Source organism: Nelumbo nucifera, chromosome 6 (genome assembly GCF_055504915.1).
Source record: "Nelumbo nucifera cultivar China Antique chromosome 6, China Antique-T2T, whole genome shotgun sequence".
Taxonomy (NCBI): Eukaryota; Viridiplantae; Streptophyta; class Magnoliopsida; order Proteales; family Nelumbonaceae; genus Nelumbo; species Nelumbo nucifera.
This window is the reverse complement of record NC_142654.1, coordinates 3,049,435-3,063,095: the sequence shown is the minus strand read 5'-3', so window position 1 is coordinate 3,063,095 and position 13,661 is coordinate 3,049,435. Positions and strand designations below refer to the sequence as shown.

General features: G+C 36.0%; 1 protein-coding gene across 1 annotated transcript; it reads left to right on the top strand.

Annotated features, from left to right (window-relative positions):
• The first annotated feature begins 442 nt into the window (after nt 1–442).
• LOC104609353 (omega-amidase, chloroplastic-like) lies at nt 443–9,922 on the top strand. The gene is made up of 10 exons (XM_010275644.3): nt 443–777; nt 1,397–1,513; nt 3,305–3,529; nt 3,617–3,710; nt 4,737–4,811; nt 6,916–6,994; nt 8,250–8,265; nt 9,045–9,125; nt 9,297–9,379; nt 9,606–9,922. The coding sequence occupies exons 1-10, from the start codon at nt 502–504 to the stop codon at nt 9,691–9,693; spliced, it is 1,134 nt and encodes a 377-aa protein (XP_010273946.1). The 5' UTR covers nt 443–501; the 3' UTR covers nt 9,694–9,922.
• Nucleotides 9,923–13,661: the final 3,739 nt, after the last annotated feature.

The window sequence follows — 13,661 nt, the reverse complement described above, 5'->3', positions numbered from 1 at the left end:
TGACAGTTAAGACCGGCCGGATTGCGCATCATCATGTTTGTTGAGAAGCTTAGATTTATTAATTAGCCATTCAATTGGTAAACAGTGGATGCATTCCGGGGCATTGTAGATTTTGGACTAACTCTACTATTTACGGAGCGAAGTCAATAAATCTCTAGAGAAAAATGAAAGCTACCCGTCGAAGGCACACATTTTGGATACACCAGGAGAATGGCAAGAAAAAAGAAAATAGAAAAAGTTTAATAAGATATTTTGGTAATTTAAAGCCTTCCGTGATCTAATTTAACGGCCGGGGCATTTATCGCAACGTAAAAGTTAAAGTTGAGGGGTCTTTGTCGCAAATTAAAGTATAGGTTTTTGTCCCTGACCCTATATTATAAGGGGTTTTTTGAAATTTACCCTAGTTTATTTGTCGTACTGGGGCCCATTTCTCTTAATGCTTTTGTTCCTTCTGGTTCTGGATGCGGGGGCGGGAGACGTATCAGGTCCCACGATCGAAAAATGAAAGCCGGACTGGCCTTGTTATCGTCTACCTTCAATTACAATCTCTCTGCTTCTATTTGTCAACTGAAAACCAGCGTCACTTCCTTCTTTCCCTTGTTCCGCTCAAATATTCTCTTCAATTATCCCTCTGCTTTGAGGGCCAAACGCAATACCAGCAGCAATAATCTCTCGAGGTCGATCAGAACCGTATCTGCAAAAATGGCGTCTGATTACAAGCCTGAGCAAGCTAGGGTTCCTCCTGCGCTTCCTTTGCCTGTCCTTCCTGTAACCAAGGCAAGATTTATTTATTTATTTGTTTACTTTCTTCTTTCTTTCTACTCCGTTGAATTTTTTTGTTGGATCACCTTCGGTTTAATCTCTTACTATTCTTCTAATCTATTTTGTTTCTCCATTTTATTGTTTCTTTATTCGCGTCATTTTTTCTTTCAGTTTGAAATCCCTTTATGTAGCTTCAGGTTTAATTTGTAATCGTAAAAATTGCTTCTCGAGTGGTAGTTGGAGCCGGCAATTAATTTTCGGTTAATAGGTCGATTTGAATTAGGACCGAAGAACTGACGCTGTTACATAACATGTCGGCCCGATTTGCTCTCCTACATTTTTTTAGTAGTCTTGATTAGCGAGATTTTTTTTTTTTTTTTAAATTTTCAAATTTGTGAAATTTATGATGATTTTTATGAATTCATTTGTACGAAGTATTAGCTGGGAGAAATCGCGTGATTATAAACCCATTTGGTGGTGACAATCGTCCTTTTTTTCTGTTTTTTTTTTTAGATTTTGCTTCTTGTTACGCAATGATAGAGAATATCTTCTTTAAGAAGCCTCGGCAAGCCTCAGCTTAGATTCATTCTTTCTGAAACTATGTTTTTTTTTTTTCTTTTTTAAACAATTTCAGTTCAAGATTGCTCTTTGCCAACTGGCTGTGACTGCTGATAAGGAGAGGAACATTGCTCATGCTCGCAGCGCAATTGAGGAGGCTGCTGAAAAGGGTGCTCAACTTGTTCTCTTGCCTGTAAGTTAAAACAACGTATACAGAAGTACAAGTAGCATAAAGAGAACTGCTAAGGAAACTCAAGTGAATTAGTGATTTCCTGGTCGAGATCCCTATTTGTTAATACGTCTGCAGAAAGGACGGTGAACCAGGGAAACTTTGGTTAATAAAAGTGCCTGCTGTTTTTGTCCTTTTTCCCAGACGTCACACTGTTTTGGCGCCACTGAAGTTCCGGTAGCACACTCCCCATTAACCTAAATAACGTTTCTGCTTCTGAATTCTGTTTTGTTTCTGCTATTCATTAGACGACAGTGCTATTGTTCTCATTTGAAAATGTGGAAAATAGTAGGGATGATCATCTCTTCCCAGGCTTGCATTGCCTGGCTATGGTAGGCCCGGAAAGCCTGGCCAGCCTGGAAGTTTAATATATTTATATATAGTATTTACAGTTTACGTGTGTATATATATATATTTATTTATTTATATATTAACATTTAACATATGTATAATAAAATTTTATATAATTTTCTGTAAATTTGAATGTAAGCTTAGATATAAGTTTTCTTTTTTAAAATGGTTTTATTAACCCATGAGCGCAAGCACAGATGGTTGGTGGGGCCTGGCCCAGGTCCAGGCCCGGACATATATTATCAGGCCCGGGGTGCGGGCCAGTCTTGAACAGCTCAGAATTCTCTCTACTATCTTTAAAAACTCAGCATAACCCATTATCATCCCTAGAAAATAGAATATGCTATCTAACTGTTTTTTTGGATGCTTAGTAGGTGGTAATGCTATATTAGAAAATCTCTTTTTGGACTGGCAACTGACCTTTGATGGTGCATATTAATACATTAGCTTCTTTCCTTAGTTCTGCCTGGTTTGTGCATTTCAAAGTCAAGAGAAAAGGTTGTGTCATGCTGTATTCTCTAGGGCCTTTAGGACCCTCTGCCTCATCAGATATTCTCATGGTTTTCTTGACCTATGAATAGGGCCTGGTAGTTTTATTTTGGTTGTGTTATCTTAATTTTAGTTAATATATTTGTGTTTTTCTAAAGAAGAAGAAAGTCTGAATCTAAGCTTTGTTCCAACTATATAGTGTTGGCTACAAGAATCCTGTTTCACAATTCCTTTCTGTTCAGTGAAGGGAAGGAAATTTGGAGCATAGAAGTTTACCACTTAAGTAAAATCTTTACCATTGGGGGAGCTCCTTGCTGATTGTTTGTGGTGGTATATAGTACAGTAGTAGAGAGATCATATTGAAAGACCAACAATTCATTCATGTGCAAACAGAGTGATAAATATTATCCTTTTATATAGGAAGCTGAATGAGTTGAGATTTAATGTGTAAATGCTAATTTGAAATTCTACCTCTCGCAGAATGCTGATTAGCATGTATTTAAGCCAATCACCAAAAAGCTTTAGAAGTTTGAAAAACTGACCTCAACTGCTGACATATTGGAGATTTTGGTATTGATATTATTACTACAGGAACACCTCTCACACTACTTGATAGTTTACATTCTATGCTAACATGCCAAGGCTTCTAAGCATATCATCTTTCTGTCTCTGTTCTACCAGTGCCACTGAGAATAACAATTGCAATTCATTTTTCAAAATCGGAAAAAAAAGAAAGAAAAGAAAAAATGTGCTCTGGTTCAGTGTTTCTAGAAAACACTCCTGAGGCTGGTTCATGTTGGCAGCTTGGCACTGTCACTGTTGCCAGTATGTTACATGTCTGATGTGTTTTCTGTGCAACAATAATATCATTCCACTTCTTAATTGTTTTGTATTTTGTGGTATGTTTGATCTTAGGAAATATGGAATAGTCCATATTCAAATGATAGCTTTCCAATATATGCGGAAGATATTGATGCTGGTGGTGATGCATCTCCTTCAACTGCAATGCTGTCTGAGGTAGCTCACCGTCTGAAGATCACAATAGTTGGTGGCTCCATACCAGAACGTTATTGTGATAGGTTGTATAATACCTGTTGTGTCTTTGGTACAGATGGGAAACTGAGGGCTAAACACAGAAAAGTATGTTTATCAGCATGTTTATGGAGTATTTTCTTGGGGAATCAGGTTGGTTTAACAAAATTTCTGACTCAAAGCATCTCAATACAGATACATCTATTTGACATTGATATCCCTGGGAAGATTACATTTAAGGAATCAAAGACTCTCACAGCAGGAGAGAACCCTACCATTGTGGACACAGGTATACTTTGCTTGTTTTCATGCATACCCACTCTATATTTTTTTATTAAATGTTACTTAGTAACAAAGGCAACATTTTTGACACATTTTCTCCAAGTATTCTATGTTAGAATTGAAAAGATAAGCTATTTTCATATTGTATACTTTTCTATAAATGTGTGCATGAGTCCATGTTTTCTCATCTTGCTGAGTCAGACTCTTGGACAAATTTGATTCTGACTCTCTTGTCCATGTCCATGCAAAATTGGTCTATGACTGTTGTGCTTATCCTGTTTCAATGTTCATATCATTAGGGTTTCGTTTTAAGCACCAAACTCCAATAAGAACTTAGAAAGGCTCTCTACAAATGTTTATGATCTAAGAAGAATAATTTATCTATTTATTTTCTGATTTTAGTTAACTTCTGCTGCTTTGTTGAATCTCTGAAACTTTTGATTTTAAACATGTCCTTTTTACACTCGATACTCCTTCAACCACTTGGCAGATAAAAGTCAATATTAGATGATATCTCACGTATAAATGGTTCATCACAATTTTGATCTGATCAACCTTTGCTATTCCTGTCACAACTTAAGTTTCAATCTGATTGCGTGTTTTTTTTTTTTTTGGGGGGGGGGGGAGGTAAAACATGATTTGTACAAAAAGCATATAACCCATGTACAGTGAGTGACTATAAACTGGGAATGCAGTCCCCAATCTCCCCACTTCACAACTTTACAAGCACACTATTCACAAATAAAAAAAAGGAATACATTAACAATACAATAAAAGACCTCATATAAGAAATAAGCGTGGTGTTTTCTGAAGGCATTGTGAAAGGGGAAAAAGGAAATAAATATTAACATACATAGATTGTATAGCTGTGAACATTCCCCTTGCCTCTATGTTTTTTTTTTTTTTTTTTTCTTTTTTTTTTCCGGTTTAGATATTTGAATCATTTTCTGGATGGAATTGTAGTGCATGCATGTTTGGTGCATCCAGCTAGTATAATATCAGTTGCAAAATAACCATGGACTTGTTCATGCAGATGTAGGACGTATTGGTATCGGTATTTGTTATGATATTCGATTCCAAGAGCTAGCAATGTTGTATGCAGCAAGGGGTTAGTTTCATTTTTACCTTTTGTTTTCAATATCAATTTGTGTGATATCTAACTAGTTACTTCTAGCTGTGGATAGTATTCTATTGATTTATTTTGGCAGTTATCTTTGCAAGCAGATCCTCTACTACCACAGTAATCATATTGTTTGGCCTTTTAAGATATTGGGATTGGTTGCAATGCTATCCCAGTGGTTCTTTGCAATTTCAATTCTTAGAAATTGGCTAAATTCTAGCATCTTGCTATATTAATCTTATGGAAAAAATGGATCGTTGGGGATGTGCTACCCCCTGTATTGTGTAGCCTTTTGTTTATTTCCAAGATATCAAGAAAGGGACATTAATGATATTGTCAAGGGTTTGATGTCCATGACGAACTCTTCCTTGTTGAACAATGACATAGAGGAGGTGTAATATGTTCCTTAGGAGAAATAACTGTTTGGAAAATTCTCAATTTTATCTGTGGAAGGTGTTCACAATTTTGATACTGAAAAAAAAAGAACTGATGGCACAAGGTCTTTGAGCATCAAATTCTCTTTGAGGATTAAACATCTCTAGAGGGTTTCCTCTCTTCACAAATGGTTTCTGTAAATCTGTTAACTTGGGCATCCAGAAAGATGTCTCCTTGAAGTCTCTCTTATTATATTTGATATTTGAAAGTGTTATGGATATTAGTGTCGTTAGTGTAGTAAGACAATGAATGGCCATTTTAACCTCCATGGGTAATTTGGTGGCTAGTTGGTGCCTAGCTTCTGGCTAGTTGACCACAAAGCAATAGCTTCTTATGTCCTTAGGTTAGTATGGACTGAAAATTCCTTTGTGGGCTAAACTTAGTTAATTCTTTGAAGAAGTAAAATTTATGAGGGAAATCACCAATACTTGGGAGTGTTAGGCTAAATTAATAGGAGGATTGAGGGCCAGCACTCTATTCATGAGGTAGGTTTCAGCTTGAAACACTTGCCAGATGTCCTTGTTAAGGCCTTTTTTTTGAATAACCTAAGTGAGCCCTAATCCCAGCTATTTCGTTGGCTGAATGCTGGAATTTGGAGATATCGTAGTGTAATAGGACTTAAGGACAGTTGTGTGTTTTTGGGCATATAGGTACTTAATGAGAGAAGCACTACAACTGGCAAGGGAACTACGAGCTACATTTTATTGACTGAAGATGTGCCAACAACCTAGCTGATGCATTATTTTGGCAAGTGGTGATTAGAAGAAATGTTGTTTGGAAATTATTCCCCATGAAATCATGAATGTATAAATTGAATGAGGGGATAGGCAGCTGGGACTGGGCTATTATATAAAGGGGTGTGAAACATATTTGTATTCTATTGTAAATCATTTTTTTCACATATTAATAAAATTTCAAGTTACAAATAAAAAACTATTTTGTTGGATGAACAAATCCTTTCATGCCAGTGTGTTCTATCAAGAGCCATGATATGGCAAATTGTTAGCTAGCCTTTTGGTTCCAAGACCGGAAAAGGAGGGTTATTTCAGGCTGTATTTGGTATAAGACCAATCTTTTTGGGTTCATTTTATATTATAAAATTAAATAAGTGGCTAAAATTTATGGGGGAAATCACCAATACAAGGTAGGTTGTTTGGATAGGAGAATTAGGTGCTAAGCCAATGATCATACATATGGGGGATGGTTTAGATCTGCCATGCCATCCTTCCAGGTGACACAAATAGGGTTGAGCATGTGGAAATTTCCCTTCTTTGATGTATATAAGCTTTCCTGCATGGTGTACTCTATTTTATCCACATGGACAAGTGATCAATCCAGACTGTTGAGCATTAGGTGACATTCCAGACTGGCTATGTTTTGAATCAAGCAGTCCATGTCAGCTCAATTCTAACCTTAGGTTGGAGTATTGCTCAATTAATAGTATCCTTCTAAATTAGAAAGCTATATTATTTTTGTTGTTACTGTAAACTTCCTGCCATAGTTGATGTGCCATTTCCTTTTGTGATTATATATGTTCTACATGCCCTGCCTATATTTTATTCCACATAAGCTGATTATCAAATTTCTATTACTTACCTATGATTCTCATGTTGGTATCATTTAGTACTAATTGAGGGTATGACAATCTGGATATCAGGGGCTCACTTGCTATGCTATCCTGGAGCATTCAACATGACCACTGGTCCCCTGCATTGGGAGTTGTTGCAAAGGGCAAGGTAATGATGCAGTGAATAGTTAAAAGATTTGGAAGCTGAAAAGAACTAAAGTAATTGTTCTAGAAAGGTTTAATTTCTAAATTTTACTGCTTCTAGGAAGATTGTATGTAAAGTGTTAGAAAACATTCATTTCCCTTGTTAATTCTGAATGTTTATTGAGTGTCATGTGACTTATATCTGCAATTACATCAAATAGTAATTTTGAACATGTTTCAAGAGAATGATTTGAAGCGGGAATATGATTCACTCATGGAGTGATAACTACATTATGAGTAAATAACCATGCTGAATTCTTAATGAGTTATTGTCATATCTGCAATTGAGGCAGGAATATGATTCACTCATTGTTTAGTAGTATCCAATTATTTATATTGGATACTCTTCTAGATGGCAGGCAGTGAGGCCTTATAGCTCCCTTATTTGCATTTAGTCCCTTTGCTTTGGTTCCATTTTGACATCATGTGGTGCAATCATGTAATCATCTGTCATGGTATGTTGTGCATGGGCTGCATATTTCAAGTTTTATGAATGTTGAGTTCCTGTTGTTTGAGAATATGATGAATATCCTCCCCAAATTTATATATTTTTCATAATTACTTTTTACTTTTCAGATGATTTCAAGTTCTGATAGTCTTTGCATGCCATCTATTATATTGAGCATGTGATGTAGGACCAACTCAATTCTAGTCCTGAGAGAATGTTGAATGGTCTTGAAGGGATGGAAAGTTATGGCTGTTGATGGCTGTAATGGCTTCTTGAAGGGATAGAAAGAAGGGAGAAAATACCCGGAATGGCTGTAATCGAATCAATTCAATTGAGACCTAGTTCTTTACTTTCGTGATTCCTTTGTTTCTTTTAATCTTTTCAAAGGATACTTGTTTTGCAAGTATGATCTTATGCTTATTGCATACAAGTGGTAAGCTCCATTATATTAAGTACGTATATGGTAAATATGGATTAAAAATGGGATAAGATCAATTGCCCCCCCCTCTTGAAAAATTTAAGAAAAAAAAAACTTAAGATTTTAAATATAGTTCTCAATTTGATTAGATTCAATGTTCTCTAGGATTTACGATATGATTGTGATTCTCAGAAAATTGGTTGGTTTCTTTTGTTATACTGTTGTTTAATGATTTGGATCTCTATTTATGAAATGTTTCAGTGTTGAAGCATGTGGCTTAATTAATTTATAGCTTTTCTAGGATTGTAGTCACTTAATTTTTACTGATACAAGTTCCCATGTTTCCGTTTGCAGGGCTGTTGATAATCAGGTATCTCAACAGACTACTTCTGTGTATCTGTTCAAGTGATGTGCTTCTTGTGTAGCTGGTCTTGGAAATTTATAATTCTTGATAAAGAATTAGAGTCACACTATCCTGGTTGGATTTTAATTGAGATACATGTGTTTTTTCCAGTTTTCTATCTATATCTACACAACTACTTAAGTCATCCGAATATCAGAAACATGAAACTTTGGTGCACATCCTTTTGTTTGATAGAAGTCCCTTGTATCTTGTGAATTATCTTTTAACTTTTATGTTAAAGGTATGCTAATTTTTATTTTTCTGATTGATATATTTTCTATATGTTAATTGCCTAGTCTTAATAGAACTTGAACAGTTTTTTAATTCTCTTTGCTCCTCTTATTTAACTAAAAGGAAAATTTATTTGTGAATTTTCTGCAAGTTTCTAAGTTCATATATTTCAGATTACCTTGCTGGTTTGATGGTGTCTTGATACTTTTTTCCCAATAGAGGGTTGGAGGTATTCTTTGAAACATTGAAGCATAGTATGTTCTCATTTATCAAAAAAACATGGCCTGTTCTCTCGAGCTTCTAATCTGTAGATTATTAAGTAAAATTTCCTAGCATCTCATTCTTTCTTTTTCTTTAGAAACCATCTGGTCACTTTTTAAGAGAAAATTGTTACATATATTTATATGTCCTTATGAATGAATAAAACAATATTTGAGTCAAGGTTTCTGCATAACAATGCCTCTTAACCTGTTCTCCATGTGAACTTGATTGGTTGCTCATTTCTGAAATCTCAGTTATATGTGGCTACTTGTTCACCTGCTCGAGATGCTGGTGCTGGGTATGTTGCATGGGGCCACTCCACCCTTGTTGGACCAGTAAGTACATAAAAGTCACTCCAAAGTCCAGCTTTACATCACATCTCTTAAATTTTCATGAAGTCATTCCTAGACAAAGGTGGAAATACCTATCTTGAGGCATTTGCAAATTGATAGGAAAATGCTTGTATTAAAGGTATTTCTAAGTGCTGAAATAATGAAGTATGGCAGTTTGGTGAAGTACTTGCAACTACGGAACATGATGAAGCTGTAGTCATAGCAGAGGTTGATTATTCATTTATTGAGCTCAGAAGGTGAGACACCTGCTAACCTAGAAGACTATTTTGTTTTGAAAAACAAAAACCGTACATCTTGGCAAATAGCCCCTAAGGTGTTCTTAGAATCAACGGAACACACACAATATACAGAAAAAATTCCCATAGAAGCAGCAATTATTATTATTATTATTATTGTTGTTGTTGTTTACTTTCTATGCTTGTCATTATTTTCTTGTCAGTTATAATTGTTTTGTAATTGTAGAACAAACCTTCCACTTGAGAAGCAAAAGCGTGGTGATCTCTACCAGTTAGTAGACGTCCAGAGGCTGAATTTGCAATCGACAAGGTAAGGAAATTTCAGAAACTATGGCTCAGTTTGGGAGGAGCACAAATACAAATATGTAGAGTACAAAACTTTGTATTTTGTATTATTTTACATGTATTTTCACTGTACATATTTGTTTTTGTACTTCTAAACTGAGCCTAAGGTATTATGTGGTGGGTTGGATTTTGATGAGAAAGGATGCTCACATTTTTTGTGCTTATCCAGAAATAAGAGTAGTTATTGGGCTTTAGACATTTTCACAAGAATCTTGAAATACTTACTCTCCTGCTACCTTTCCTTGTGGGCACGTGATGTACAAAGGCAGGTTGCCTCCATGCATCCTATATGGTTGATATGGAATAATAACATTAATTGCAGTAATCAATAGGCCTTGTAGTGCCCATATGGGGCCCCCACGAGTTCGGATCAACAGCTGAGATACATGGGTGGAGATGACGTGCATTGGCATTCCTCCTGATACTCACTTGATCTAAAAAACGGGACCCACACTAATATAAGGTATTTGAGTTAACCTAACCTAAATTTAGCACATAGATGATTTATGTCTCGTGTTTTTTTTTTTTTTTTGAGTTAGGAAACCTAGTATGTATAAGATTTCTTACCATACCCACTTGATCGATGATTTTTTTTTTTTGAGGTAAACTGGATCGATGAATTGATCTAAAAAACCTGACCCACTATCCATGAATTATAATAACATTTTTGTGGGATCTTTTATTTGATTTGTGGAATCTAATATCAAGGTTCTAAATATCGACACTGGCGTATTGGCCTGTATTGGTGTTTTTTTTATATGTTTTATTTATTTATTTTGTTGAAATCGGTTCAGAGGGGTTGGTTTAAGGCCAGGTTACTCTCTGAACCAGTGGCTGACCTGATACAACTCTTATAGGGGCATATCGGGAAGCTACCGGCATGATACGTATCGGCCATATACGTGTCAATACTTTGAATCTTGTCTAATATATCAGATAGGCGATACTCGATGTCTGTGTTCATGCGCTTACGTTACTTTCTTTGTAAGAGCAGTTGCGTTGAAATGTTTCGTTAGTAAAAGTGTAAAACCAGTTTTGTTATAATATTATGATTTCCATTAACATACACATGAAGGTAGTATCCAAGTTTCCCGAAAAAGGGGGGATGTGGCCATGTGGGGAAGAAATGTCCCAAGGCCAAGTGAAGACCGGGCCAAACGGGTGATTTTGCGCAGGCATATCAAGGGAGAAATGTTCCTACTCCCTAGTCCCAAAGCATGACGGATTTAGGCTGGGATCCAATAGACAACTTTGAGGATATGTGTAGATGTTATGCGGATGATGGCGTATGCCTTGCAAGTGATAAAGGAAGCAAAGGGCCAGGAAGATTTACCTTTTGATTGGCTTCAATTGGAGATGTGCTTCATAAAAAAATTATCGGTGGCAGGTGTTATAGAGAAATTAGTAGCCGAAAAAAAGGAATGTAGAGAAAAAACTACATACTATATATGTAACTCAGTGCTTGGTGTGGCAGGTTGGTTTCAAATAGATATTTGTCCGGGTGAGGTGGAAGTGGAATTGGATCATAGGATGTGATCCCTGGTCCACGGTAGGCGATGTTTCACAGTTTATACAAATACAATAGGGAGTTTTATGTAGGGATGCCCAAATTCGGATAATAAACCAAAAACCGAATCTAATCAAACTGAATAAGCTAGTTTAATTCGGTTAATTTGGGTATTAGCTTGATTTGTTTTTTGTTTTTTAATCAGTTTGGTTTGGCTGAGATTTTCAACCAGACTGAACTGAAAACTGAACTATGGGTTTTTTTTATTTAATTAAGTATATTAAATATATAATTTTTTATTTAATATTTTATACTTATTAATTATTATTTTTTCTAATTTGGAAATTCCCCATTGGGCTTTGGGCCCATTCTAACTTTTAATTAATAATAGTTCATTAAATTATTTAAATACTCTAAATGACTAAACCCTGAACAGTAAATAAAAACAATGGTGTACCACCTAAGCCTAGAGTTTGGAGAACTGCATTTCATGATTTCATCGCTGTGAGCGACTGTGAGCTTGTGATCATTGACCAAGTGAGTGAGTGGCCAAACGTGGGGTGCATTGTGGAGACACTGCTGCCTGCGATTCTCTAAAACTCCATTGCCCATCTTTTATTCTTCATTTATGCTTTTATAGCCATTGAGAGTGAGTCATGAGAATCCGAAGACCTCATTGAGTAATCTTCCTTCAGTCACTAGAGATTCCATCATTCCAATTTTAGTTCAGTGTAGCTGTATTTTATTATTTTATATTTGTTTAATCTTTATTGTTTAGTTCATAGTTCGCAAGAGGGGTTAATTGATGAAGCTTATTAGTTTAGAATCCGAATAATTTAATGTTTTTTACTTTAGTTCACAGTTCACAGGTTTCCAAAACTGTGAATTGGAAGATCCTTTTATTCCCCTGATGGAGGGAGAAGGTAGCCCCATGGTCTTCAAAACCGGACCGGACCGGATGGTCAGACCGGAAAACTGGTCACCTGACCGGTTCCATTTTACCCCAGAACTGTCATTTTGTCCAAAAACTGTTGATCTGGGCAGTCGAACTATAAAGTAGTTTTTGGCCGTTTTTATTTTTTATTTAATTTTTTTGTCAGAACGGGGACCGTTTGACCCGGGAACCGGACCCCTTAACAGTTCATTGTCCGGTTCAGTTTTAAAAACCTTGGATGGCTCCTTTGGCGAAGGCCTAACCAAACCGAAAACTAAACAAAAATGAACTGAATTTGGTTAGGATTGGTTTGGTTTTGAACTCCAATTGGATTTGGTTCCATTGGAAAAATGGTCAAATCAAATAACTGAACCAAACTTAACTGATTGATTGTACATCCATTGTTGCGTTGTATGTGAGCCCTTCTATGGTTTATAGTCTTTTTTTTTGGTGAAAACTGATGCCATTTCATTAAAACCAGAGAAAGGAAAGGAGATACATCTGAGACAGGCAAAGAAAACAAAACAAAAACAGAACCTACTGACACAAAAAAACTACTACAGTCGATCACAAAAAGCTATATCCAGATTTACTACATTACATAGACATAGAGGACTTGCAATACTAGACTCAAAACTTCCAGAATAACCACATTTGGCCGCAGCATGTGCTGCTTGATTCTTGAATATCCTTGCAGCAAAAGAGGATATCTGGGTCTTCACAACCATCAGAATCATTTAGCATTTTAACTAGATATTCACAATCCGATTCAAATCAATGATCTGATTTGTTCATTTTATCTGCAAAAGCAATTGCTTCTAAGGGGGCTTGAGCTTCCAATTTCAGAGGCGACGGTGCTTTAACTGGCCCAAAACTCGCACCCCAAGTGATCTCTAATTATGAAACCAAAAGAAGCCTGTCTAGATGATTCCAAAAAACCACCATCAACATTGATTTTCATATGGTCTTGATCTGGTGGTATCCAAAAATTGTTCTTCTTGCCTTGGTTAGTCTTGGAAGAGCTTTCTGATCTTTGCTGCCAGAGATGATATCTATCCACTATTGACCTGTAAATGAGAGAGATAACTACAAAAGGCTTTGAATTTTCATTTTCAAAGTAAAAAATATTTCTATCTTTCCAAATGCCCCATAACACTAGGGCAATATCTGCTAATTTTTCCAGATAAGTCTTTCCTAACTGGAGGAAAATATGCATTAACCAATCTTTGAAAACTGGAAAGTTTTGACCACAGTTTGGGTTGATACCAACACTTGATCCAAACCAGATGCATTTTGATTTATCACACGGGAGCAAAGAATGTAGAACTGATTCATGTTCTTTTCCACATCTTTGACAAGTACTAGAATCTCCCAATCCTCTTTTAGCAAGATTTTCTTTGACTGCTAATACATTAACGCAGCATCTCCATAAGAATTGTTTGATTTTTGGTTCAGTTGGGAGGCTCCACACAAGATTTCAGAATTTTTTATTTTGC